We start from the raw sequence: 27,890 nt of genomic DNA, 5'->3' as shown, positions 1-27,890 counted from the left end.
ATTTGCAGCTTTTATGGAACAGTCTCTTGTGTGAATCTCACACACAGTCATTCAATTAGTGGTTTCTTCAAAATGACAAAAATGTGACATGTCTGCCTTCATGGAGCCACTTGAGGAAGATTTTTCTAGTGTTGCTTTACTTGATCAACAAAGTCTATCTCTATAAGCACTGAAATGACAGAAGAGCATTTCTGAGTGGTCATTAAAAATGTGAGGGATCACTCCTAATTACCCCAATGGTGCCCCTTTAGTTAGAAAAGGGCTTCTAATTAGTGCAAGACAGGCTTATCTCTATGGAGATGTTGAAAAATAGTGTAGGAATGCAAGTTTGAGTAGATCCCACCTCTTAGCATGTTAAGACAATTTTCTCTCATCCCCCCTTAAGTGGCAATTTGACTGAAGATTAAATTAATTGTGATTAGCCCAATTTGTTCTTGATGATTCTATACAGAATAATAAACATCCAGATTTAAAAATAAAAATCCCTAATGTTACCAGGAGAAATGTGAATGTTTTTTTTTTTGCTTTCCTTTTTTAAATATAATATTTGTCAGTTTATTTACTAAACTATTCTTCTTTCCACTAGAATACTATATTTAAGAGCTTTAAATTTCAAAATAAAATAACTGCCATCATTGCATGAATGAGACAAAATGCAGGAGACCAAGCTTGGTGGCAGAAACTTTAACATTTAATAAATAAATGTAAACATGACGAAACCCACGAAGAAACAAAAATATGACAAAGCAGATGACCTGACAAGAAAGAAATGAAAACCAAACATGTAAATACATTATGGGTCATTAAGGACCCCCTCTGATGAAAATCATGTTTTTTTTAGTTTTAGATATGTACATGTGGCATTTTTCTTTTCAAAAAGAATAAATGTCATACGAAATCATCTCAATTTTGCTTTTTTTTTTGACACTAAGATAAGCTTTTGTAATTGACTATGGGTCATACCGGAAGACATCTGATGCGTCTATCAATACACTGTGGGTTAGGATAGAGGGATATAGCAGACAGGGAGCAGGGGAAACGGAACATGACATAAAACGAAGAAACATCACTAAAATCCAAGTGCAGAATCCTCACACACAAACACATTTGATAGGTTATATAATGGCTCTTCCAACCGTTAAGTAGTGCCAACTCAAAGGTAAACAAAATTATATTTATAGTTACACTAAGCAAGGCGCTACTATGTACTTTTTTGAAACTTCATATATATATTGTGTATTTGTGTTTCTGCTTAGATATGTGTGTGAAGGTTTGCACAATCAATAGGTATGTTTGAGTGTGTGGACATGTGTCTGTTGACAGCACCAGCTCTTCTGGTAAAGATCTAGATGGGATTATTGCCCTTTTCCAGTACTGTACCAATGTCCCCCACCTCATCTAACCCTCATTTCTTCTTCATTTGGCCCATCCAAACAAAAATATACCCAAATACGAATACAAATAAAGTTGAGCCTCAAATACAAAAGGGGTTTATACAAATATATACCTCAAGTGTCCAAAGCTATATAACCCACTGTTGCAACAGTAACACTCATCCAACACAAGAAGTTCTCAGCCCTTATCTGTTTTCTCAGCAGGACAAGAAGAAAACACTAAGAGAACAATGTGAAAAGTGAAATTTGTGTGGGAGAGTGTGCAGAACTTAATCTTTTTGTAGACAGTGCCATCAGATTAACCATAAAAGCTTGTTATGAATACAGTGCTGAAAATATCCTGCATTCTCCTGCTTTTTCATTTTATTTCAATTCTTTTTTTTTTCTTCCGCTTCAAAGTATTCTAAAAATGAGTTGTTTACCTTCCTGGTCAACATGAGAAACAAAGATGATTTACACACTATGCAGCTGTGAAATCACCTACACCAGGCCTCAAGGTTGCATTATAAAAGCCTGAATGATTATGTCAAAGCCTTCCATCTCTGTTTAACCATACTTTATAGTTGAATCGTGCTTTAGACGTGTGCCCTTGAAAGCAAGACAAGTAATCTATCATGGCTTTACAGAGGAAGATTCTGGCCTAAACTCAAAAGGTTTTCACTCAAACAGATAATGGGTTTCTAAACAAAAGACATAAAACTCTTCAATGCAGAAAAGGAACCGAAGACCATGATCCAGGGCAGTGTAAAGTATAATGACAAAAGTGTGTTCTCAAATGGTTGTAGCGTGAAGGTCATCGATATTTAGGATGTCGTACAAGTTAGAAAGTAAGAGAGACAGACAATGGACATTTCCTAATGATAAAACAAAAATACTCATCAACAGCGGTGCAACTGTTAAATAATTTTAATGGGTCTCAACCAGATGGTAGTAAAGTTTTAATTTGGATCATTATCTTGGCAGTTAATCCTCCCTGGGTCCTTCAGTCTTCTTGCTTGTCAGTACTTTGATATATTCTCAGTCATTAATGTGTGATGTCTTTATGGGTTTTTATCACACTCAGATACAAATTATTACACTCAGCCTTTGTGTTTCACATTGAGAATGATGCATTTGCAAGTCTTGATTGTGTTCTTCAAAACCAGAGTGGACTATTCGGCTTCTATCAGCTTTTGTTTTTTTTTCTTGATTTGTCAGATTTCTTTGTATGTTATTTGTTTTTAGAAATGTTTAATCTGACAGCTAAGTTGAAGCTGTTTTTTTCCTTTCTTTTTTTTGGGATGTTGACCACAGAGGTTGACATAATTTAGTGTCTTGAATGGTGTATTTTAAAGAATAGCTGATGACCACAGTTACAGATGTCAGACCTTTGCTATCTGTTTTTCAGAGCTAGTTCGTGCAAGTGGATCTCTTTGAGTGGTCTTATTTTGAAATGTTGGTCTCTATCTCTCTTAATTAGTTCTCAAACTACCTTTTGATTTCTGTGTTGTTGGTCATTCCCTTCTTTGTATGTAACTAATGTGATACATAGACTTTTGATGTAAATATTATGAATACATACTGAAAAATAAAGCAGCCACGGGGACAAATGGCATTAATAGAAAACCTAGCAAGTGTTTATATGTAGCAAGTTTATGATAGATCTCACAACACTGATGAGAGTTCTTTTAACTTGTATGATTACAAATCCACAAAGTCTCTACTACATTTGAAATGTATTCAATTACATTTTATTCAGACATATGAGTCTGTTTAATATATGTCATTTTTTAATTAATTGAAGTGTGGAGAATGAAGGGTATAAAAATGTCTCGTTTAAGGATGTTTGGAATAAAATGGATGGCCTTGAGGCAGCAGATAGAATGAAGTGAATTTACACTACTGTCACACAAATCATACTGGTAACCACATACACATGTAATGTACACATATGTTAAAAAATTCATAAGTTTGCCTTTTCTTTTTGCATTTCCAGATAAACCTCCAAAGAAGAATGAGGGTCACAGGCGTAATTACCCAAGGTGCAAAGCGTATCGGCAGTCCAGAATATGTCAAGTCTTATAAAGTCGCCTACAGTGATGATGGGAAGACCTGGAGAACATATAGAGTCAAGGGCAAGGATGATGACATGGTAAGACACAAGTGGGGACACAGACAAAAATAAAATAAAACATGCACATCTGTTGACATATATTTATGTAGAACAAAGGCCTACACAGTCATGCACGCCGGCGTTCAAGGACTAGAGACGGTGCACTCTTTCAAGGGCATTGAGGAGGACAGGATGAGATGGCTTTTTATTAGCCAGGACACACAGGGACCATCATTCTGCCCTTTACCCCTCTTCAAGTTTAAGGCTTTGAGATTGAATTTTTAGACTATTTGGGGATAAAAGCCTCCAAATAAGAACATTCATTCATTAGAAACTAATGAAAAGCTTTTTATCAAATGTATTTTTGCACCACTGTTGACCTTTTATTAAAATTTTATTTACAAGTTTATTTATTTTCTTTTTTTTTTGTTTAAAGCAAGTGTAAGGAAAGCAACTGCATACATTCAATTTACAGTCAAATTTTGCCTCCCACTTTCCCCAGAGTGTTTAGCAACATAAATGTAGGGCCAATTTTAAACACACTTCTTCTATGAATTAACAGGCTCAAATGGTGCGAGAAATTATCAATTTTTCACTGTAATTCCTATTAATTGACCTTGAATGACAGCAATTTGTTGGGGATGGAATAGTCAGTAGAGACAGAGCTAGATAGACTGGAACACTAAAGTAATAAGATCTGCTTCACTGTCCTCCACGCCTCCAATCTGCTGTTATTTCATCTCTTACAACAGATTTTCAGAGGCAATGTTGATAACAATGCTCCATCAGCCAACTCTTTCACACCTCCCATTGAAGCCCAGTATGTGAGAATTTACCCCCAAGTCTGCAGGAGGCACTGTACTTTACGGATGGAGCTTCTTGGTTGTGAGCTTACAGGTAAATGATAGATCTTAACTAAGTGTATTTTATATATCGCATTTATTAGATAAATGGTGATTTTAGTGTAAGTTGAATTTGTGGGGTAGTTCAAAGATGAAAAGAAATGTGTGTTTGTTTTTGCAAAGGCTGCTCTGAACCTCTGGGGATGAAGTCAGGTCATATCCAGGATTATCAGGTGACAGCCTCCAGCATTTTCAGAACGCTCAACATGGACATGTTCACTTGGGAGCCTGGGAAGGCCCGTTTGGATAAACAGGGGAAGGTCAATGCTTGGACAGCTGGACACAGTGACCAATCACAGTGGCTTCAGGTAAGAGATACTCTGAGTTGTTATCTACTGTCAAGACAAATTAGTGTATCAGCAGGAACTGAAAAGATACATATTTTTGTGAGCTGCAGCTTCTTCCTCTTTGGAAATGTAAATAATGGTGTGTAAAATTTGTGTTCATTCCTTAATAATTAGTCTACATGAGGCAAGATTTAATCCATTGACAGTCTCATCTGTAGATGACATTCTTCACTTGACAGTCAAAAAGCAGTTTTTCAACATCGGTTTCACTCTGCCTTTAATGCAGTCGTTTGTTCCTGTCATCTCTGGCTACTATCCAGCCTTCCTATGAAACCAGCCAATCTATCCATTATCGGCCGCTTGGTAAACATTATCATTATTCTGAAGAGAGGACATGGCGTGGGTCCCTAGATGACTGTTTATCACAAATTTGTTTCTCTGAAAAAATTTGAAAGTGATGCAGGATGAGGGAGATCACATCTATCATGCCCCTGATATTGCTTTTTTGCAGGAGGGTGCTACTTTATTTTTAGAGGGACATGTCACATGTCACTTCAAGTTGAAATAGTGAGGGAAGGCAGACATAAGAAGGCTATCATGCGGATCATTTTCTTTGAGAATCAGAGATCAGAGCAATTTCTATGACTTTTCTTTTTTTTTTTTTATGCACCCAATCTATAAATGAACCCTCCCTTGCAGTGGCTCAGTCAGCTCTCCGTGGTCAGTCTGACTTGTCTGGTCGTTATTAGGTGGCTCTAGTTTGAAATCAGACATTTTTTGAACCGAATACTTTTTTAAAGGCGCTGATGGTGTGTGTTTGAGGAGAAAGCTACTTAGGCAGGCTCCATCTGTGCCATGGAGCTCGGCTGAGGAAAAATTGATTGCTGTGGGTAAAGGGAAACTTGTGGTCTCATATTACATGCTGTGCCGGCAGGACAGAAGAGATGCTATACAGATCCAGTGAAAAAATCAATGGCTTCCATTTTCAAGAACCATGTATGTGCTTATAGGCATAAATGAAATCTGGCTTTTAAAAAAAAGTAAACGTTGAGAATGACTTATTGCAAAGTGCTGTTTCACTTTTGCAATGATATAGCTGCTGGAACTGAGTAGTTTGTGTATCTTATGTGCCTTAATGTCCTACAATTTGTGTCTTTTCTTTGGTTGCCATGGTAAAGAATTGATTTTCAGTGCCATTACAGAAAGACTTAATGGAATTAATCAGCCCTAATGATGAAATAAGTATTCTTATTAATCAAGACAGCTGTTCTGCCATGGAGTGGGAGTAGAGGAAAGGCTTTAACAAACATTAAGTGTTAATATTGAAAACCTGCTGAATGATTCTGCTCATTTCCACCACAGTAAACAATACATTTTCTTTAATGCTGAGCGCTTTCCAGGAAAAACGCTTTCTCTCGTTAATATTTTGTTGTTTTTATTCACACCATTTTGTTTATACACACTTGAAGACACAAACAAAGTGAACAGTCTTTCCCATCGTAGTGTTTTGTACTGGGAACAGCGGTGTGCCAACATCAGTCTCAGAAATATGGATCCAGACAGCAGGGTTTCAAACTTCAAACAAGCCCGAGAAACAAATCCAGACGTCTTGAAGGCTGGAGTTTGTCAGATCAGGGACATGTTTTAATATTAACACTGCAGACACATGACTTGAAGTGGTAAATGCTCATTTTGTTTTTGCCCGTTGCTACTTTTCTAACATTACATCAAGTGAAGACAGAAAAATTCAAGCACGCTTTAACATTTTTTTCAGTAGATACCATTAGGTTTTAACAGCAATTTGGCTTTAGAATGTAATTTTTTATCTGCCACACTTTTAAGAACTCTATTTTGATTCACATATACAACACTTTCTGACAGATAACTGTGACTTTTGTAGCTATAGGCCATTGCAGGTTAAAACAAGCAAAAAAAAAAAAAAATGAATGCTTTGCTTGAGCCATCGTTTTTCTAAACTGATTTGAATTAAAATTACAAAGAGGGAGACTGAAACAGAATCTGTAAAAAAGCTTCATTAGCCCACCTGAAGATGTCAGGTGAGGTAAAAGTCTAAAGGCAAAAGGTAAACACTGTAATTCTTTTTAGGATCTGTTCCCCCAAAGTTTCTTGTTGTACCTGGACACTACTATTGCTGAAACGTACAGCTTGAATTTCTTCCAGCACAGGCAGACACACGGAACCAGCTCACATAATTTATTTGACTATTTGTCAAGAGATGCAGTCAGTTCATCAGCCTGAGTGCACACTGTCACATCCACATGCTACTAAATTGAAAAAGGAAAGAAACTATAAGAATATTTTCAAAGCTTTTTTAGTTATTAACTCCTGGGACGTCTTGCAAAACTACTGCCCCCTCTCCTTCTACAGCTAAGCAATTTAAACTGGGGCTAATCCAACCACTGCACATTCTCCACTCAGGTAACACAAGATTTAAAATGGTAGATTCAATAGCAGTTTTGGTACAAAGCACCTATGAGGTGTTGAGAGTACCAAAGACTTAAAAAAAAAAGAGAATTGCACAAATATATACAAACCAAATGAACAGAACAAGACTGTTTTTCTCCAGGGTCTAAAGACAAGAGATTCTGCCAGTGACCTTTGTTGACCTCTAGTGCAGAGGAAAGAGCAAGCCTTTCTGAACAGATCTACTTTTCATCAGCAGGGGTCACAGAGTAAGCCTGAAACCATGCAACCTAATTAACCTTCCAGTAATCCACACAGAGGCATGTAGGCTCATCCTTCTTGATCACAAGAACAATAGAGCTTCACTAAACACTGTTGGATTTCTCTGTTGCTCACATGTCCGACCACAATTATAATTCTTTCAGAAGTGTTTTTTTACTGCTTTATTTTTTTCCCCTCTATTGTATTATTGAAACCTCTACAACTGTGACTGTAACTTCCTGCCCATCATAGTGTCAGCAAATGGAATACCACATTTGTAAAGTTCTCCTGCAACAGACAACATCTGCTTTACCGAAGAGTTTAACGATGGGTGATCTCACTACAGAGTGATGAGGTGGAATTTGGCACCTTGAGCTCCAGCTCATATCTGATATTTACCATCCCTACCAGAAAAAACTGCCTCTTGCCGTGTTTTGCAGAGGCTGATTGGACATCACTGCTGCGCTCCCTCTGTCAAGACCAAGCCACCACCTTTCAATCTCTGATTTGAAGCAAACGCTACCAAATGTTGCAGTTCCTTAAATGACCCCTGGAGGCAGATTCCACGTTTTGATACAGCTCAGTATGAGTCAGTTTACCCGATGGCTTTTGCTTTGCCATTCAGAAGAGTAACGATTTCCAACTAATCATTACCTTGTGTTAGGATTATTATTTTTTTATACATTAGAAATGCCCAGAACTTTCATCACTTAATTCAGATTTGCTCTTTGGTCCTACATTCACATCGTGGATAAAGTTCACCAGGTTATCTTACAAGTGAATCACAATATTTATTATTTAGACGGCCAGGATTTGCAAGTTTAGGTCTTCCCAAAGTTCAGACAAGTCTCACACTTTCCAATAAAACAGACTATCTAAGAAACCAAACCTTGATATGAACTAAATGATCTAGTGTGAAAGCAACCAAATGTCCCGAACCCATCAGTGATTGTTCAACCTCATGAAGGGCTGAAAATCACCAGGAACCGTAGCACTTCATTAGCAGCTAGAGAGTGTTGTGGACAGATAAAGGGGAGATGTGAGTTTATATTGCTTTTCTCAACTATGATAAAAGCTCATGATGCTTCTCTGTCTACGTCTTTTCTTGTGCACTTATCAACTTTAAGTGTCAAAAAACTGCACTGAACCTGCTCTCATTATAGCAGCTCTTTCTCAGCTTCCTGCCTCCCTGACAGTTTAAATTTCTAGCACAAGTCTTTTTTTCTGCACAGGCATCCACACAGGAAGTGATAGTCTTCCGATACCGTAACTTTAGTTGGCTATTTTTAGGAGTGAAATGAAGTGATCACTTTAATACCCTCAGTTCAGATGTAAGACTTGTTCCGGGTCTCAGCTTCCTATCGAATACAAGAAGGGGAAAAACTGACTAGACATTTTCCACTGTTGTGTTAATTAGTTTTCCCTGACACTGCTCCTGGATTTGCTCCAACATCTCTCCCTGTACATTTGAGCAGAACCATCCATGCTACGACTTTAAAGAGATAAGTGCTGGATTAAAATACATATGCCTCAGATGCACAAGAAGTGACACCTGGAATAAGATGAAGGTGCTTTCTTTTCTCAAAACTAAATTTTTAATAATGATCTGGCAGTTTTAACAAAGAAGAACATAAAACCCATCTTAGGAATTAACACTGCTGATCTTCAAATCAAGCAGATCTATTCGTGAAAACCAATGTTTAACCTTTTTTCATCTTTAGATCAACAGAAATCTGAAGCTAACCTGCGTAGTTAATGCAAAAATTGCATTTGTGATTACAGTATGCCCATGTGTATGGCGAACAATTATAAGGTAGGGGGAAATACTATACAGTAAATCTGATATTTGTAACACATTTGCTTATCTTCTGATATACTTGGAGCCCACAAAAGCAAAAGAAGCCATGATCATTATTCCTTTTTTGGTGGTTCATTAGTTACTCCCCTCGTCTCCAAGGCTTTTACACTCAATTATCTTCTTATGGTGATAAATAAGTGTTATGTGTGTGTGTGTGTGGCAGTGTTATAATCACCTCTGCCTCCGATGATGCCAGAAGAGCTTCTGAGAAAACTGTGAAAGATCTAAGGCATCTCACACCCCCTTACAATTCCTCGCTCACCTGTCTGTACTGTAGAAAAAAAAAAGGGGTTTAAATGCTAAAGTTCAATGCTCAGTCTCTGTTGAAAATCAGTGCCATATTTAGCAATACAGCAATTCACTGTTCTTTTTTGCCTACTCTTCTACATTTACTTTTACCTTTTTTAAATACCTTTATTTAAGTCAACTGTTTTATCAAAATTAAGAAAACGCTGGAGTGGACTCTGATTGAAGCTTTTCATGATTTAGTAATTCAATGCGTTTTACTTAAAAATGCCAAAATGAATGTTTTGTCTGATGAATTTGTCCAGATGTTGTCAGCTGTGTCAATACACTCTCAGAACCCATTTGCACATTGCACACAAAGTGTTTTATGCCTCTGAAGGTATTACATTTACATGGGATGAAGGCTTTTCTCAAGACCAGATAGAATTCACAGCCAGGGGGAATAGAACGACAAAAAGAAAATAGGTAAAAGAGTATGTTAAAGATGTCACTATAATTCCGCAAAAGCACACGCAGTGGGGCAAAAAAGTATTTGCCACTCACTGATTCCACAAATTGCAGTACTTAAATAGATGAGAGAGATCTTTAATGGTCTTCATAGGTATATTTCAACTGTGAGAGAGATTGTAAAGAAAATGATTCAGGAAATCTGTGTATCTGCTGCTGAGATTACCCTTTGGATACGTTTTTTTCTGAACAGATTTCCCGAATGTCATTATCCTCCCTTAAAACTGCACAGTAGAATATTTGTCTTCCATTTTTTCTTCTTTTGTTACATATTTGTTATTTTATACCTTGTGTGAAAATATACAAATGTTAATGTATCCCATATCAAGAAATCCAGGCAAAAGTCATATATAAATTTGCCAATATTGGAGGCAGAATTTATCAATCCTTAGGGCCTAGTTTAGCTTCATGAAACTTCTGGGTTGCAGCCATGTTTCCTCCCAGCCTTTGGCTAAACCAGTTTCTGTGGTGTCTGGCTACTGGTGATAATGAGTTGTAGTGATGAGAGAACAGAACCTCTGCCTTCACACTCTTTTGGTTTGATCAAAAAAAGTTGATGCTCTATTGGCAAAGGACTTTGGGCTGAATATAGATAGCAGTCAAATCTGTTTTGTGTATTTTTTTCAATCAGATTACTTTTACAATGTTTTCACAGTTGATATGAAATGTTTGTGTTTATGTAACCAGACATCAGTGGATCTGTTATCCGTCTTTTCTTCATTTCAAGTCTCATGATGCACTTTTCCCATCCTATCTTTATTTCTGTTAAAGTGGCAAAAAAAAGATCAAATTTGTTGTCCTTGCACAACAGTTCACTGCAATTCTTCACTGTCTCGCTCCCTTAGTTTGTGACTTGTGACTTGAAAAGTGAAAACAGAGTTTTTTCTTTTTTTTCATATTTAAATATGCATGTTTAAGTGGTTACAATTTTTGGGAGATGTTAAAAATGTTGTTTTATTTGATCTTTAAATCCATGTAAATGTGATTCGTCATGACCCCATTTGCATGGGGCTTGTGTGTAGTAATTTTGTCAAAATAAGTTATTAAATGAAAACAAACTTTCATTCATCCATCTTTGGAACCAGCTGAATCCCTTCCAGGGTCACAGAGTTGCTGGAACAACCAAGCTGTTGTTGAGACAAGGTGTGGCACACACTGGACAGGTCGTCAGTCGGATGCAGGTCTACTCACACCTAGGGGCAATTTACCAATTAACCTATGAAGGATGGTTTTGGACTGTGAGAGGAAACCAGAATGCCTGGAGAAATAATGCACACATGCATGGGGAGCAGATGCAAACTCCACAATGAAAGGTCTAAGCCAATTTTTTTTAAAATAGGACCTTTCTGATGTGAGGGGAAGGCGCTAGCAACCAATAATTCAATCAGAATTGTTTAAATTATTTGGTAACAAAGGTAAATTGAATTAAGTGATCTATTTTTGCCCTGTATCTTCCAATAAGAAAAAAAAAAGTAAAATGTTTTAGCCTGAATCAGGAAAAGCAGGAAACAAAGGCATCCTACTTTATGGTTTTTGTGCTGCTCCAGTCCGTAAGCAAATACATGACGGATGTGTAGGTCAAGCTTACTGAACATAGTTGTTAGTAACAAATTATAATTAGCAATAAAGAAGAGCACACCTTATTGTACAATGATTTTGGTAATTACAGAGCTTGCGTCTCATTTAATAATAATATTTGTATGTCCTTAAAGGCATACAGTGCCTGTATGCAAAGAAAAATGATGGATGAACTCTGTATGTCAGCTGCCTTTTTTTTACACGCAGCATTTTGTTGAAGCTTTGATTTACTGAAAATAAAGACAATTTTGTTGGTAGAGACTTTAATATCCTGGCTAGAAGAACATTGTTGGTCAGTGGATTAAAACATCAAAACCCTTTGAGAAGATAAAAGAATCACATAAAGGAAGTCATAAGTGTATGACTTCCTTTATGTGATTCTTCTTACAACTAACTTTTAAATAACATTCTTTGACTCCTGCCTCTTTCAGCGAGGTGTAATACTAAGTACTGACGTTTCTTTGAAGGTTATGATGACATTGTGAATGCATTCACAGAATAACTAAGATTTAAAACCAACTATTAATGCTAGAAAAGTGAGCTGCAGAACAAGATGTTGTGCAGAAAATATTGAAATGTAAAAGGAAAAAAAACTGTAACTTCCCGTATGACACAAGTTTCTATTTATTTAGGGCAAGTGACTTTAAGAAGACATAATATTACTTGTGACAGACTTATTATTACATAAAGGTTTGTTAAAAAAAATCTATTATAATATGTATGCATTAGCATGTCCATACAAATCACAGTCCTGCTAATGACACCAATACTGATGAGTAAAGACCCAGGTAATGCATTGATTAAAAAAAACATTTTGTAAAAGGGATATGTAGTCATAACTCTCAATTGATCTCCTCTGTTGTGTGTTCTATTTAAAAAAAAGTGAAACAATAAAAATCGTAAAATTTGTGAAAAATAAAGATCCAAACCTTGGCCATGATATCTTTTTTTATTATTTGCAATTTATGGAAACTTGCATAATTTGTGAGGCACATAATTTCTGGAACTCAGCAGCCAAAACAAAAATCACAAATGAACTAATGAAACAGCAAGAGGTGCAGCAAGTTACAGTCAGGCCAGCTGAAGTAAGTTAATTATGTGGGAAAAAACACAAGGCTTATTGGAAATACAGTTTGCTTAGAGCAGTGTGAAAATGTGACTCTTACTGGTGGGAGAAATGTTTATTTTGCAAATAACAACATAAAAAAGGGAACCTAATCCTATAGTGCTTAAAATAGAAAATAGCATTTTTAGCCTTTTTTATTCAGGCTTTGTCATAATGTTTTAGAGAGTCAATAAAGGAATGTTCTGCTTTTAACGAGAAAGAAAAAATATGTACTTTGGAATTAATAGTTTTCTTATTTGTCGTCTTGTCCATCCTATCTCAAAGAGTAAACGAAAGAATAGAAATAACAAACACAACTCCAAAATGAAAGAAAAGCAAACATTTCACACATAGCTCCAATAATTGGATCATACTTCACACCATGCATTTTTGTGCTGCAAATACTGTGATCTGTATAGAAATGTAGCTGCACTTTAAAGCATTAATTTTTATTTTTGCCAGTTTTTTTTAAGTAATTCCGCCTCCTAACATCGATTTCAGGTTTAGAAATTGTACATTTATGGTATTACCTTGTGTCTAAAGAGAGAACTGTATCAGTCTGTAAAAACCTCTGAATAAAATGCACAAAACAATGAATAAAATCCATTTGAAATGAAAAAAAAAAAGAAACTAAGTCAATACACTTCCTGACTACTCTTTTCCAGCAGTTTATTAGGCACTGGGGCATGTTGACACTTCACAAAGAACTTTGTCTATTCAGCTCAAATACTCTTTGAGTACCGTCCACAATTACATTTCCCAGCAGACTAATTAAAATGTCAAGCACTCAGTCATCCTTTAACATAGCTGCAACGGTAAACACTTATAAGAGAAAAGTTTAACTGTTCTAAAACTGTGACATTAAAACATTACTTTGTCCAAAACTGTATTAAAATAATCAACCACACAGAGATAATTTTTATTTAAAGCAGTGGTCAGGCTTGACCTTCAGTACGTTTACCTTAAATCAGACCTGAAGAAGCCCTTTACTGACGCTACTTTGCTGCTTTGATTGGATTTTGTGCTTCTTGGACAACATGTTGCAATGCAGCATTTTGTCTTTGCACATTTAGATTTGTATATTATTAATATTATTAATATTTGAACAGAACAAGCCTTCTTTATCATTGATTCAGTGTCTTTGAGTCTCTGGCTGCATTACTTGTACTCCTAAGATACGTGAAGAACGTAACCTTTCTTTTGTCTTCATTCTAAAGAGTTTTAGTGTTGCACTTCCACTATAGCTCAAAACTATTTAAACTTCTACAATACCTTGACGTCTTCCCTCAGGATAGTCTGGGGTTCTCCAATAATCCACAGTCATTCCGGAGTATGAGGAAAGTCTAAGGGGTAAAGAAAAGTTTTTGTCTCATTCATTTTTTTTTACCCATCAGCCTGACAAATTGTGGTCTGTCTGTCAGGTGGTCAAGGGTCATTTTAGGCTCCCCTCTTCTTCTTTCTGGAGCTTCTCTCTCAGCAGCAGAGGCTGGTTATGATAATTCACTTTATAGCAGGTAGACGAAGACATGTCCTGCTACCACATCTGCACACTAAACAAGCTGCAGTCCACTCTGACAGCTTTTCACTAACCTAATTGATTTTATTTCTTTCCAACCAGAACCAGGCAGGATGTCTTCCACATCACCGTAAACTTTCACTCAAGTCACGCTGATGTCTCCAGAACCCTGCAGCATCCACTTAACCTGATTGTCAGTGATGGACAAGGCTGCAGGATGGGAACGTGGGGCCGTTCAGATCAAAAAGCAGCCGCATCAATGAGTGGATGTGATGCTGGATTGATTCCTGCTCAGTACTGGTGAACATGCATTGGATGTAATCAAAACCGGTATTATCTTTTCACCAGCTTTGCCCAGCACAGCTCACTAATCAAATCACACCTCGTAATGCAGCTCTGCTGACAACAAACTCTATTTCTCGCTATCGATGGAATTAACTTGGCATTTGTTTCAGCCATCTTCAAAAGAGAAAAGCTTTAATTTGTTCCATTGAAACTCTGATCTTCCCCTCTCAGTGTTTATGCAGCAAAGCAGAAAAAAGCTTCCTTGTGAGGGAGTGGAGCCGTTGTAGCATGGAAGGATTAAAGTGGCATTCTGATTATCTATAAAAGCAATGATAAAGCCTTTGTTTCAAGAACAAGAGACCAGTACTTTTTCGGTAGTTGCTTGCATAGATAACGGACAAAACAAATCATTTGGGAACATTTAACTGGTGAACTTTATTTTATGCCCTTGAACATATCCCACAATTATTTTAAAATCCCCTTAGCATCAATTGTTTTCTAGTTTTATCCATTTAATTATCAACATAAAAGTATTTTGAACTGGTGTTGGTTTCATAACCATCTCTACCTCCAACTTCCCAAAGTAGGTTTGGCAATGCTCTAACAGTTTTCTGTATTTCACCTGCTGCACCGCTTTTTATCAGTGTTTTCGCTGCCAGAGTACACAGAAAAATTGAATCAATAGCGCCTGTAGCTAAGTTTATTTGCTAAACTAATAAGAGAAAAAATGGAATGCCGCAGTGGCAACATCTCCAGCTGATGCATTTAGTGGGAAGAACACAAGCTGCATGAGATGCAAACATTTTCAGAGCTTGCAAGTTAATAACCTAAGTGACTTAACATGAAAGAAACCATATTCTGCTAGAAGTCTTTGAAAATGTTTCTGCATTGGATTGTAAGAATATATGGAGCTATTTAAGGTCACATAGTTATATAAACCACAACAAAAACTGACTTAGATGTAGAAAGAAGACCTTTAACTGGCAGTATTCATCTTTTTAATTACCGGTACCAATGACTTACATTATCATACATAATAGATTGCATTGCATCATTTAAAATAAACCACATCAAATGCAGAAGCAGTGTGATGAACCTAAGACATACTTTGCTTCACTGCAGCAGTTCCTGCTGTAGCTACATGACTCTCCCAATTTGCATTGCTCCTTTTCTTCCGTTGTGTCTTCAGAATCAGTTACAAGTTTGTTTAATCTTCACCTGGTTGTGCCAGCCCCTTGTACAGCTGCAGAGAAGGCTGTTTAGTAAAGTTTCCAGATCATTCATCTGCCAGTATACCCTTTGGGTAAACCATTGGAACTTCCTGGATGTGTTTCAGTCTGTCCTTGAGTTTCTGCTTAAATAAAAAAGACTTTCCTGGCAGCCCTCTTGAAAAAAGTCGAGCAGAAATTTACCGACTTGAACTTTGAAACTATCTTTGTTATTGCTTTCCTTTCCTGGACACTAATATGAATGTCAATAGTATTTTGATGGATGTTTATAATCCCCAAAAAATAGACCCTGTCGCTATATATATATATATATATATATATATATATATATATATATATATATATATATATATATATATATATATATATATATATATATATATATATATATATATATATATATATATATATATATATATATATATATATATATATATATATATATATATATATATATACATATATATAAAATAGGCCCAACTTTTTTAACTGTAAAACTGGAATACATCAACTCTGTGCCCTAAATCATCACTAACATGGATTGCTAGTCTAGTGTGTTTTAGTGCTGAGCAGAAATAATTAAATGCATTTTTACAACTTGTGCTCTAATTGTTTTTGTTCCTTTTTAGGCCAATTATCTTTTTGAAAAAAATTATACAAATATTAGTTTTTCAATACTTTGGTGGAAAGCAGAAGATACTAGAACAGGTCTGCAACCTGTACCTCTGAAAGAGCCATTTGGATCAGTTTCCCACAGAAATGAAGGCACAGGGAGCTGCAACACTAGGGGTGTTAGAAAAAATCATTTCGCCGATATATCGCGATAGTTCATTTGGTGATACTTGTATTGATTCAAAATGCTGTCAGGAAAATTATTTAATGATTTATTTTAATTATTTATGAGGATGGTGTTTCCTTTGATCTTTTCAGTCTCCACAACCTTGAAAAAACTTTTCTGTCTGTCAAACACCCAGAGTTTAGATGAGTGAGATGATGGAAACAAACTCAATTTGATGCAGACTTCTTTCTATTTATTTTTCTTTAGATCCAGGAAACCCAATAAAGTATATTAGTTTTATGGACGACAACTATTTTATATCAGGAAGCAGCTGTTAGTTTGTTGCGGGTCTGGAATCATCAGCGGTGAGTCTAAGCCCCTCCCCCACCTTTCTACCTGTTCACATCCTCTGCAGCTCCAAGTTGTTTTCCCCCGCGTGTAACCCCCCCCCCAGCGTGTTCTACACAGACAGCGCAACATACGGTCATCAGAGCAGCAGGTTGACAGGATAGTAGGGGCGCCCTAACGCACATTTAATTAATTTTTATGTGGAAATGGGTGGTTTCAGTCTAGGAAAAAAAATTGCTTTTTTTTGGGTGGGGCGGGGGTGTTGCTCATGTTTCCCCCCACTTGCCTTTGACTGTCTTTTTAGAAGAACTTTCCATCCCATAACAGACTCTGGTCGGTTCACAGCTGCAGACACGCCATCTCTGCGTGCTCACGCTGCTCTCTTCCTCCTGCCCGCTCGCGCTATGATATATAAGCGATATAGAAGTTCAGTGGGCTGGTGGTGGAGTGTATACCCTGAGACTGATAGCTTATGGGTTTAGACCCATGGTTGGTTTGTACCAAAGATTTTAAATGGTACCCAACAAACACAGCTGTGACTGCATCTGTTCTGTTGTGTGTGACAATAATGAGATTACACCTAATTTAAATTAGTAATAGGGTTTTAAACAACAATTTTTGAAAACATATAATCTAAACGCATTTCTTTAAGATGTGCATGATCATTTCCTTGGTTGAACTTTCTGGCATTTAAAATATATTTAAAAATATATTGAGATGGTGTTATGATGGCCTCATATTCATACTTTATTGATCCATATTGATGAAACGATTTCAACATATAGATCGTTGAATTTGTCCATGTTTTTACAACCTTGAAAAGGCCAAAGCAACAAACTGCTTTGGAACAGGTGACGAAACATTACTGTTGATCAGTCATAAACTAATTTTAATTATCAGCACACAGCTGCCAGATTCTCTTTCAATATGCAGATTAAAGTGAGCAAATAAGTTTATGTGGTGCCGTTTAAATTTGATAGAATTTTCCTAAAATCTATTGTCAATTTGTAATTTTAGTAAATCTCAGTCTCAGCAGACTTTAACACCTACATTTTAGCAATTAGTTGCATTTGTGTGTAGCTTATATGTGTTAACATTATATGTGTAATAAATGTACATGTGTATGATTGTTTTCTTAAAAGAATTTGGGAAGAATCTTGGAAAGAATCTGCTCTAATTTGAAGTCCGACCTGTTTTCAATTTCATAACGGAATTATTTCCAGAACCTAAATTTAATCTCACTCAATATGGCCTTTTCTTTCCTCAGTTTTAGTCTGCTTCCCTACAGCTAGTATGCTGAATCAATTAGCTTCCCAATGAAGTTTGTAAAGGATTTGTAAATCCATCTGGTTCTCTTTTTAGAGTGGGGACTTTTGCTGTCCTCTCCCTCCAACTCTTCAACGCACAGCTCAGAATTCAGTGTAAAACAATTATTTGGTTTTCGTAATCCCAGGAAGCCTTCTTATCCTTCAACACCATAACCTTTTCCTTGTTTCTCTGTGTCTGCCACAGTCCCTCTAAGCTAACTCAGGTTACATTCATCTGTTTTATCTGGGGGATGATTGATTCATGAGTCTGCTGCAGCGCCTGCTGAAATCGCAGGATCTGCAGGGACTGTCAGACGTGAATGTGCCAGATCTGAAATCAGTGTAGCTCATATTGGGTCCACTGTGTTGAGCATTTGTATCTTTTGAGGCAGAATGTGTCAGAGTTCTCTAGTGACAAGCAGGGAAGCCAGTAAAATATATTTGTGCTGTACCACTGAAAGATTAGAACCTGAATTAATATGTGTATTGTGTATAACTCTAAACTGTTAAGCCCAAAAATAGAAAATACAACTGTTCTAATTAAAATATTACTCTGTTTGTGTGTATATATCAAGGCAGTAAAACTTTTCAATGTCACTACATTGATAAAATGTAGTATATATATATATATATATATATATATATATATATATATATATATATATATATATATATATATATATATATATTTACCACTAGTTATCTAGTTTCATACCACTAGATAATGGATATAATCATTTTAAAGAAAAAGGATTTGACCAATGAGATAATTACTGAGAAGCCCAAAAGACTATTAAAATTTTGAGACTTTGTTTATCAAAAAGCAAAACGCAAACTAATGTGAGGCTACACCAAACAACAAGGTTTATAAATACATTTTTTGTTGAAACTGTATCCATTAAAAGGCAAAAATATAGATCCTTTAAAATAACTATGAACAAGTGATTGATTAAGAAGAGTAAAACCAAACTATTAGCTGCAGCACCAGTCTGCATGCAGGTGCATATTTGATGAAGATATTTTATATACCAGAAGTGGTTTGAAAATGCGGAGAGAAGAATGGAAAATGATGGAAAGTAAATATAGAAGACCTTTATTCACACAGTTTTATTTTCAAATTTTATTTCTTGAGTGACCTCTCTGTCTTCAATGAGAGAATGGTTAAAGCCATATTCCTGGTATGCTTACTCTCAATATTAATAAAAAGCTGATTTTGTTTTACCAGTACGCCTTACCAGTTTCAATCAAAATCCCAGATGGAGGCAGATTGCAGAGTTTTTTTTTATCGCTGAGAGCCCATCAGATGTCTACTCACAGTGAACATTAAACAGTGTTTCCCCTAAGTGCAATGTCTAGAGCCTTGTCAAGGCCATTTTTCACACATCTGGTTCAGGCTCCCTCACTTCATTCATACGGATGTGGGAAACACCTGGCTGGTTCCGTGTGCTGTTTTACTTGCTTCTTTGGCTCTAAATGATCCCGGGCACCATGGTTGATTTCTTTCCTGTTCTTTTGCCATGGCCAATTCTCCTCGGTGGCTCCTGCAACGCTGCAAACTAAAATTGACATGCTGAAGTAAGGCTTCATCTGTTTTAGACCTGTGGGCTCCAGTTGGATTTCTATCAGGTTTATTTCATAAATGACTTTGACCTAAGAAGACTTGTTGAAAACAAAACATTTTATTCAGTTATGCTGTTGGAACCTTATTATTTCTTGAATATACCATCTAAATTGCCTGCTTATAGAAAATGTTAAGAAACTTTGAGAGCTGCTCTGGAATTTCTCCATTGTGATTATTTTTTACTCTTTTCTTTTCAATTTTATTTATTTATATATCCCAATATTACAACAATATGGGCTATATAATTATAATTGTTTAAGAACATGAAATTAGTTATGGTATTCAATATTTGTAATAATAATAATAATAATAGTAATTGCTAAAATAAACTAAACAGTCCAAGCCAAACTGGGCATTCCTGCCCTTTGACCCTCCTTCTGGGTAAGGAAAAACTCCTAAAAAAAAACGGATTCCAGGAAAAAGAGAAGAAACCTCAGGGATGCCCACATGAAGGAGGGATTCTCTCCCAGGATGGACAGGGCTCTAAGAGAAAAATTAGCTTATCTAACTCTACAACGACATGTTTAAATAGTGCAGCAGATGTGCTGGAGTTGGGGATGGCCGGGGGCACGAAAGGAGTCAGTGGTAATGCCCAAGTGGAGGTACAGAGAAAAGAACAGATAAAGAATGTTCAGCCAGTGTGCTTTAAGATTTGTAATGAAATGTATGCACAGCTCCATAAAGGAGAAGGGCAAGCAGTGTATACTATGTATACATAATACATAAAATAGTTTAGCCTTAAATACAGAAGGGGTTCATACAAATTTACACCCCGTGTGTCAGAAGATTTATAACCCCCTATTGTAACAGTAAAATTTGTCCAACCCAAAAATCCTTCAGATCCTGTCTGTTTGCTCAGCTGCTGGACAGGACAAGTTAAATGGAAAAATAAAAAAAAAAGATTGGTACTGATGCAAATCAAAGAACTTTAAAACAATGATGAACATATATCATGGTGTTTTAGCAAACAAATCTTCACCTATACCATATGTAGTTGCTTTAGGATGTCTGCAGCAAATTGTTACTCGTTAGTGCATCTCAAAATAAAACACAAGTCACGTCAAGTATGTTATATATCTGTAGCAATGAGGATAGAAAACACAGAAAATCTACTCTTGTTCCCACATTTTCAGGTTTTAGGTATAGTAAAAATTACAAGTTCAGAAGCAAAACGCAGACAGATGGGGGACAGAAATGAATTTAATGAATCAATATTAAAATGGCAAACTAACAGGTTAAATTCTTTTCCGTTTTCTGCCAGCTTAACATTTAACCAGTCCCATGAGAGAAATGATCACACTCAAAGAACTTGACTTCCATTTAATCTACTGTTTCCTCCACAGGTACAACCCAGTAAGCTCCCACAACAGGAAGCATTGTCATTTCACTGGATTATAGAGCTGTTAGTTCAATACAATGTGTTTAAACCCAAAGCTTTTCAGAAACACAGTTGGTTATAGTTAACTGGACAACAGGACTTGATCCCTGCCCAGCTTGACTGATAGCAAGCTGCCAGCTGTCTTGCAGACCAAAAAAACACCATCTATTATGTTTTATTTTGTCTGCAAGTTGAGAATTTCAGCTCTACGAGATGGTAAAATCAGTGAAAATGGTGCTCACTCTTGCAGCTCAAAGTGCTGCAAACTTGGATTATGCTTTCATTATTGTGTTCTGAGCCCGATCCCACAAACCCAGTGACCCTTAATACATAAGAATGAAGAGTGATCAGAGCCACGGCGTATGGATACCATGGAGCTGAATGCTGATTAGGGACAGTTACCATTCGAAGGATATGTAGATCAAACAATACTTCAACAAGAAGGAAGCAAAAGGGGAGAAACTTTCTATGTTTTCTGTGTTTATTTGAAGACAATGAAAGGGTCTGAAAATGTTCCACCTCTAGCAACCAGCTCAAAAAGAGGTATGGTTGGGAAAAGCTGCTGCAGAAAATCCCAGTACGTCGAAACTTTGAGCTCCAGTATCCCGATCAAACACTGAATACCATTCTACATCAGCTCTGTGAAAACAGGATCTTCAAGATCAAGAAAGATCTTTATTGTTGCTCATTAAATTCTCTCAAGGGATTGTTCAAAACTGTTTTTTGCAACATTTGAGCAAGTGATTGCATGATGGAAAAGTCTTATTTTGACTGTGATTTTTGCAGTTTTAAAGAAAATAGGAATGAGATGGATTTCTGTGACATGTTGGTACATATGCAAATGTGCTGGCGTGAAAACTGAAGTGAGGAATAGCAGAGTGGAAGGGAAAGAATTTTAAATGCAAAGCAATGTTCAGACCGTGTTTGGCTTTCAGATTTGTGCGTTTGCTACGGGTATGCAGTTCAGAGTGAGTTACTGCACGGTGTTAACCCTCCTTTATATCCACAGCATTTTGGCTGCGAGATATGCTCTGGCTGGATGATTCTTGCAACGCTTTGCCAAAACAAGTCACCTTTATCAGCGACAAACGCATCTATTCTCGTGACAGAATCACACAGGCCACATGTAGATCTATCATCATGCAGACGGCTACATTGGACTTAGATTTCACACCTTGTGCTCTTAACATCAGTGCCTACAATTCAAATTTCAAGAAGAAGAAAGTGTTTAAATTCATGCTGGAGTGTTTTTAGTGTCACGCTGGCCCCTCTATGATGTTTCCTACTGTTACATTGCCTTTTCTGTGCTGGATGCTCCGAGGCAAACCCAGAATGTGCACACATCTTCCATTCCCTGTGTGAGAGCTCAGCAGGCATTTATACCTTTCGACATGCCATCAGTCCTGCAGAATAATACCGATCACAAAATGTGTTAGAAGGGGAGATTGACTGTGTGTGTTCTGTATGACCATGGGGAAATTTAAATTCCAAGGATAGCAGAGTTCTTCTTCTTTTTTTTTTTTTTGAGAAGACTGTATGTTTATGTGTTGGGTTGATATAGGGGAAAAAAGTGGGTCAGATAAATAGTTTCAGAACTAAAAGAGATAGAACAGTCAGGCACAGAGAGGAAAAGTTGACTTTTTGTTACTCTGTGAACATCCCATTGACTGTACAAGAGGACTGGACTGAGTGACCCCTCCCCTCTTGTGTTTCAAACAGGAAGTAGCCAAAATCCCTTAAAATTCTATTTTGGGCTAATAATCAGTCATTCCATTTTTCCGAATCACCATCCTTGCTCCACTAATTGTTTTTTTTTTTTTAAATGTTCTTGCTAATCCTCATTTTTTTCAGGATTTTTTTTTCTTCTCAAGTTATCAAAATACCTCAATTCAAGCAATCAGATACCTCATTAAAAGTATGTGGCACCCATTAGCCCTCATCTCGAACATTCAAAATCTTTGACAGATTCTCCCAAGCCCATTTTCATGGGAAGGGGTGTAGTCTTCCAACAAGCTTACTCCTGTTTTGTGAGAGTGGTTGCCATAGACACGTTGACTTGGACCAATCACTGCTTACTGACATAATCTGACTCCAACATGGCAGCGCAGAAAAATGGCGACTGAATTGACTTCATTTTGTTGGACCTAGAAGTAAGCCATTTTCTATGGGTGACATCACACTCCCTCTTGTAGTTCAGTTTATCAGGAACTTATGGTGAAGGACTCAAAATGCAGAACATCAGGCTTGATGGCAGGAAACTTTAATAAACTTTAATTAATCAATTCAACGCATGATACAACCAAGAACCAAATTGGAAAGAAAATAGACAGTATGAGGTAACAGATGACCTGAAAAGCAGCCCAAAATACACCGAGGGTAATTAACCGAAAATCTATTTGAATCTGGTGTGACAAGTGTAAAACAAAAAAGGACTAAACCAAGACAACAGAGCTACAAAACAAACAAAAGGCTACAATTCTCACCCTACAGCTTGTCAAATCACATTAAAGGAAGTTTCCAATACAAGTTGTTGTTGAGAAAGGTATTCCACTTTCCTTTTAGTAAAGTTTGCTGGCAATTTGTGTACGCGACTCTGTCGTATAGCAAAACCTCAACCCTCAACCTTGTACACACAGTAACCCAATGTATCCATTCAGACAGGTTTGAGTCTAGACTGTGATCAGGGCAGAACAAGACATGCTTTTATTAATCCTTTAGTGCGTCTGGGATTGATGGATTGATGCTGTGCTGGAAATTATGGCCAATGAAGAAAGACGTCCTCGGCCTGTTCTGTTTCTAATGCAAAGCAGCTGTCAGCTCACATCTGCCCCCTACTGGCGAGGCTAGCCTCACCATCAGCTTATTCTTCGCCTTTACAGTCAGCGTCCTTCTTGCACCTCACTGTTTAAATTGAGTCCTGCAGTTAGACATGAGGCGAAGCGCTCTGAGCCTCACCCGGAGTTTCTGCTCCCTATATGTGATTGTGCAACATTCAAATTCGGCGATTTTAACCTCAGAAACTGTGGAAAACGTGCCGAGTCAACTGAAAATGTGGAAATAATATAGTATGTACTTTTTTCCATTTTATCACAATGACAGGTGAGGCAGAGCCTCACTTGCCTCATATGACCGCTGTTGTTGCAAAACGAGCCCTAATCATCATTTATTTTCTGTTGTGCTAATAATTTGTTGTAAGTTTATGATGAAACCAGAGTTTTGCACTTTGACCAAAAGGCCCACTCTTAGCTCCCATGTCTGCAAAAGAGCATTGATGCACATCTCTTTGTTTGTGCAGAACCAACTAAGTATCTTTTAGCTGCAATATCTTTTTTTTTTTTTTTAATTGAAAGAAACAGCTGGAGCGGTGGCCAGCATGGTGGAGTAGTAATTATCACTCTCACCTCACAGGTTTGAATCCCAGTTAGGTTCATGTGCTAAGTTTGCATGGATTTTTCTCTGGGCACTGCAAATTCTTCCTGTAGTCCAACAACATGCTTCATTAGGTCTGAATGTGAGTATTTCTGTTTTGTGACTTCCCCTGTGATGGACTGCGGTAAACCATAGGGCTACCCTGGCTTCGCCCAACAGGATCTGGGTAGGCTCCTGCATCCTGTGACCCTGAACAGCAATAAGGGGGTGTAGGAAAAGGATGTATTAATTGATAGATGTTAACTAAGGCCTGTAGATTCGAGGCATTTCATGGTCCATCATTAGTGTTGTCTTTCTGAGATGTCTAATTGTGGCTATTTTTGCCGTTGTCCTAAATCTTTTTTCTACTCTGAACAGGTAAAACATGTTTGGTAGTAATCAACAACAAATGTGTTTTTAGTTTTAATACATTTAACCAATAATTGTTTTCTTGTAATGTCTTTTACATCTGAAGATCCATCTTTTCCAGAAATCCAAATAAAAAAATGCAACAGATGTGATTTGTTTGCATGTTATGCAGTGTAAGCATGCCTAATTAATTGGGATCTTTGTGCGTGTTAAATTATACAAAAAAAATGCTAAATTTGATAGGCTGATCCAATTAATTTAAGCACATGTCAGTCAATGTGATGCGTTTTCCACTGTGGTAACCTTCTGTGAACGCTATTTCTCCTGGTGATTTCCCACCATCTTGTGTCACAGTACATTCAGGCAAAGTGGATGGTATTAATTTGTGTTGTGTGGCTGACAAAGTTTAAACACAGCGTCAGTCAGAGACGTGCAACTGAATCTGTTATTTTATGTTTTGGCAGGTTAAACAGCAGCAATGCAAATAGGGGGACTTGCCGAGTGGAAAAGTTATGAACTGTCAAGTAATTTTCAGACAGTTCCGGTCCAGGCATGTGGTGTGAACTGGCTAAAATCTGTCTGAAAGCTGACTGGAAATCACTTACAAACCCATTTTTCAAGAGTTGCTTAGAATCAAAACCTTCTAGCACCAGTCAAACCGCTTCTTTTTGCTGGACCAGTCGAAAGAATCACTTCCTGTTGCTCTGTTCAATGGTTTGGGAGCATGGATCAGTCTATCCATATTTGCTAATTCCTGTGCAGGGTCACAGGGATTCTGGGTCCTAACCAGGTACTGTCAGGGAAAGGCAGGGAACACTTTGAGTAGTTTGTCAGTTCATTGCAGGATGTACCATGGATGAGTCTACTTATTCAGCAACCACCACATCACTGCATAATTGGTGTTTGGTCGGCGATGGTGAACCCATCTTGCTTTTATCTTGTTTTTGTTGGCAATTTATTTTATTTGTTTCTGAAAGATTGATTCTTTGTATCAGGATCTCCTTTTAAATTTGGGACTGTCACCATTACCCGCAGAAACAAACATGAATCGTTTTATCTTTATTCAATCCCTTTCTTTAGTAAAAAAAAAATGCATTTTCCTTTATTTAACTTTGACCTTTGACCTTAATTTTAAATCTTTTATGTAATTTTAGGTGAACATTTTCAAGTTGTTTGATTGGTAACAGTGTACTATAGTGATAATGTGATATGCAAATATCTTTTTAGAGAGGCTGCAAGATCTGAGACTTCATGGGAAAGTTGTTGCAAATGGAATTCAGTGAATATAAAGCTCATCTTTAATACAGTATTCTGTCTCAGGCTTGCTTTTCACAGCTGTGTAACTTTGTTTTTGTCAGCAGGCGTTAAAATCTGTCCGTCTAAACTCACCAGTATATAAACATGCAGAGCCCTGAACCCATGGGATTGTGTAACTGCTTAAAGACAGGCCTAGAGCATGGAATTAATGAAGTGAAAGTATTGACAGGCTGCAGACAGCTGACTCCTGTGCCACTGTTACTATGCTTGACACATAGAATGAAGCTCTTAATTCATTCTGAATTGCATTGCATGTTTAATTTCCCCTGAGTCAATGCTACCTGAACTTAGCTCCATTCAATGTCATTTTATTTCTTTGGTCTTGCTCTTTTTTGCAAAGCCCTCCTGAGACCTTGTGCTCATTTTACATGATGGAGACCCTGTGAATGTGTTAGTACAACAAAGGTTTTGTTCAGCCTGACCACATTAGCTGTACAATGTTAACAAGTTAAACATGTGATGAAAAATCAAACCTACAGATATTAAAAACTTAGAAAAAGGAAACATTGTGTTTTTATGCTCTCAACACAACTTTAGGCCTCAACAAGGTTGTTTGATCGTTGTTGCATCAACTCAAAACATACATAGTGAATGGAAAGTAATGTCTTAATGTTATCAACTCCCTGTGTGTCTTAAGCTGTTTTGATTGCCGAAGGGGGGGAAAGAGTTTCTTTTGATTTTTAAATGCTTGTCTTCGTATAGTGTGTTTTTCCACCTTCTACAAGGTCCAGAAGTGCTTTGTTGTTACAGTCACATTCACCCACACATTTGCACACCGCTGACAGCAAAGCTTCAAAGCTGCCATGATACTCAATGTTTTACCCAAGGACACTTTGACAACATGGACGGTCAGAACGGTAATCAAACCTGCAATCAGAAATCGGCCGTGTCGCCTTATCCACACCCAACCTCTGGGTAGCAAACTCTGCCTTTAACTGGAAGCATATTTTACTGTTTTGAGGTGAAACCTTCATTTATTCCAAGAGAAAAGGGAAAAATGTAGTTATATGGAGAGGATTTTAGACTGCAGTATGAAATTTCTTACCTCTCAGTAAACTCTGTACCCTTATTAAAATGTAGACATTTTTCCCACTGCGGCGGTATTTCAAAACAGGAAGAATAACTCAGATTGCTACCCACTTGTAGTTTGCTGTCTCTGAGTTTATTTACAATACAGTTTGTTTACCCAATAAGTATATGGAAATGCAGAGAAAAAGCAGTCCTGAAATAATGACCAGAGCTTTTCTTATTTCCTTATTTTTGTGCATCTTTCCTTTATATTTAAAGTAAAACATGATGTGAATGAAGCACACTTTTCTCCCTAGACCCACTGTCATTATTTCCAATAGGCTTATGTTCAGGTAAAACACTCCTGTTTCTAATCAAGCCTGACAAAAAATACTTAAGTGTTCAGTGTTCCTGTCTTAGAAAAGTAAACTGCATCCACTACTGACTGGTATAAATAGCATTAGATAACGAAACATGACAGTCCTAACTACAACTAATAGTACAATTAAGAATTTTCATTTAAAAAGAAGTCATGTAGTTCTCCTTCTAAGCAGGGCAGAGACGTCAATCATCACAGAGTAAGTTGTGTTTTATATGTTGTATGTTGCACTGATCCATGTGATGTGTTTGGGTACAAAGACTTTCTTAAATTCAGGCATTCTCAATTCATCC

General features: G+C 37.0%; 1 protein-coding gene across 3 annotated transcripts in view; it reads left to right on the top strand.

Annotated features, from left to right (window-relative positions):
- edil3 (EGF like repeats and discoidin domains 3) overlaps nt 1-27,890 on the top strand; it is a 130,896-nt gene that overhangs the window by 89,834 nt on the left and 13,172 nt on the right. For all 3 annotated transcript variants that reach the window (XM_011479264.3, XM_011479263.3, XM_011479262.3), the window contains 3 exons: nt 3,370-3,525; nt 4,239-4,383; nt 4,512-4,696. In XM_011479264.3, the coding sequence (XP_011477566.1) occupies nt 3,370-3,525; nt 4,239-4,383; nt 4,512-4,696 (486 nt within the window). The remainder of the gene's footprint in view (nt 1-3,369; nt 3,526-4,238; nt 4,384-4,511; nt 4,697-27,890) is intronic.

Source organism: Oryzias latipes, chromosome 9, assembly GCF_002234675.1.
Source record: "Oryzias latipes chromosome 9, ASM223467v1".
Taxonomy (NCBI): domain Eukaryota; kingdom Metazoa; phylum Chordata; class Actinopteri; order Beloniformes; family Adrianichthyidae; genus Oryzias; species Oryzias latipes.
This window is presented reverse-complemented; position numbering and strand designations above follow the sequence as displayed.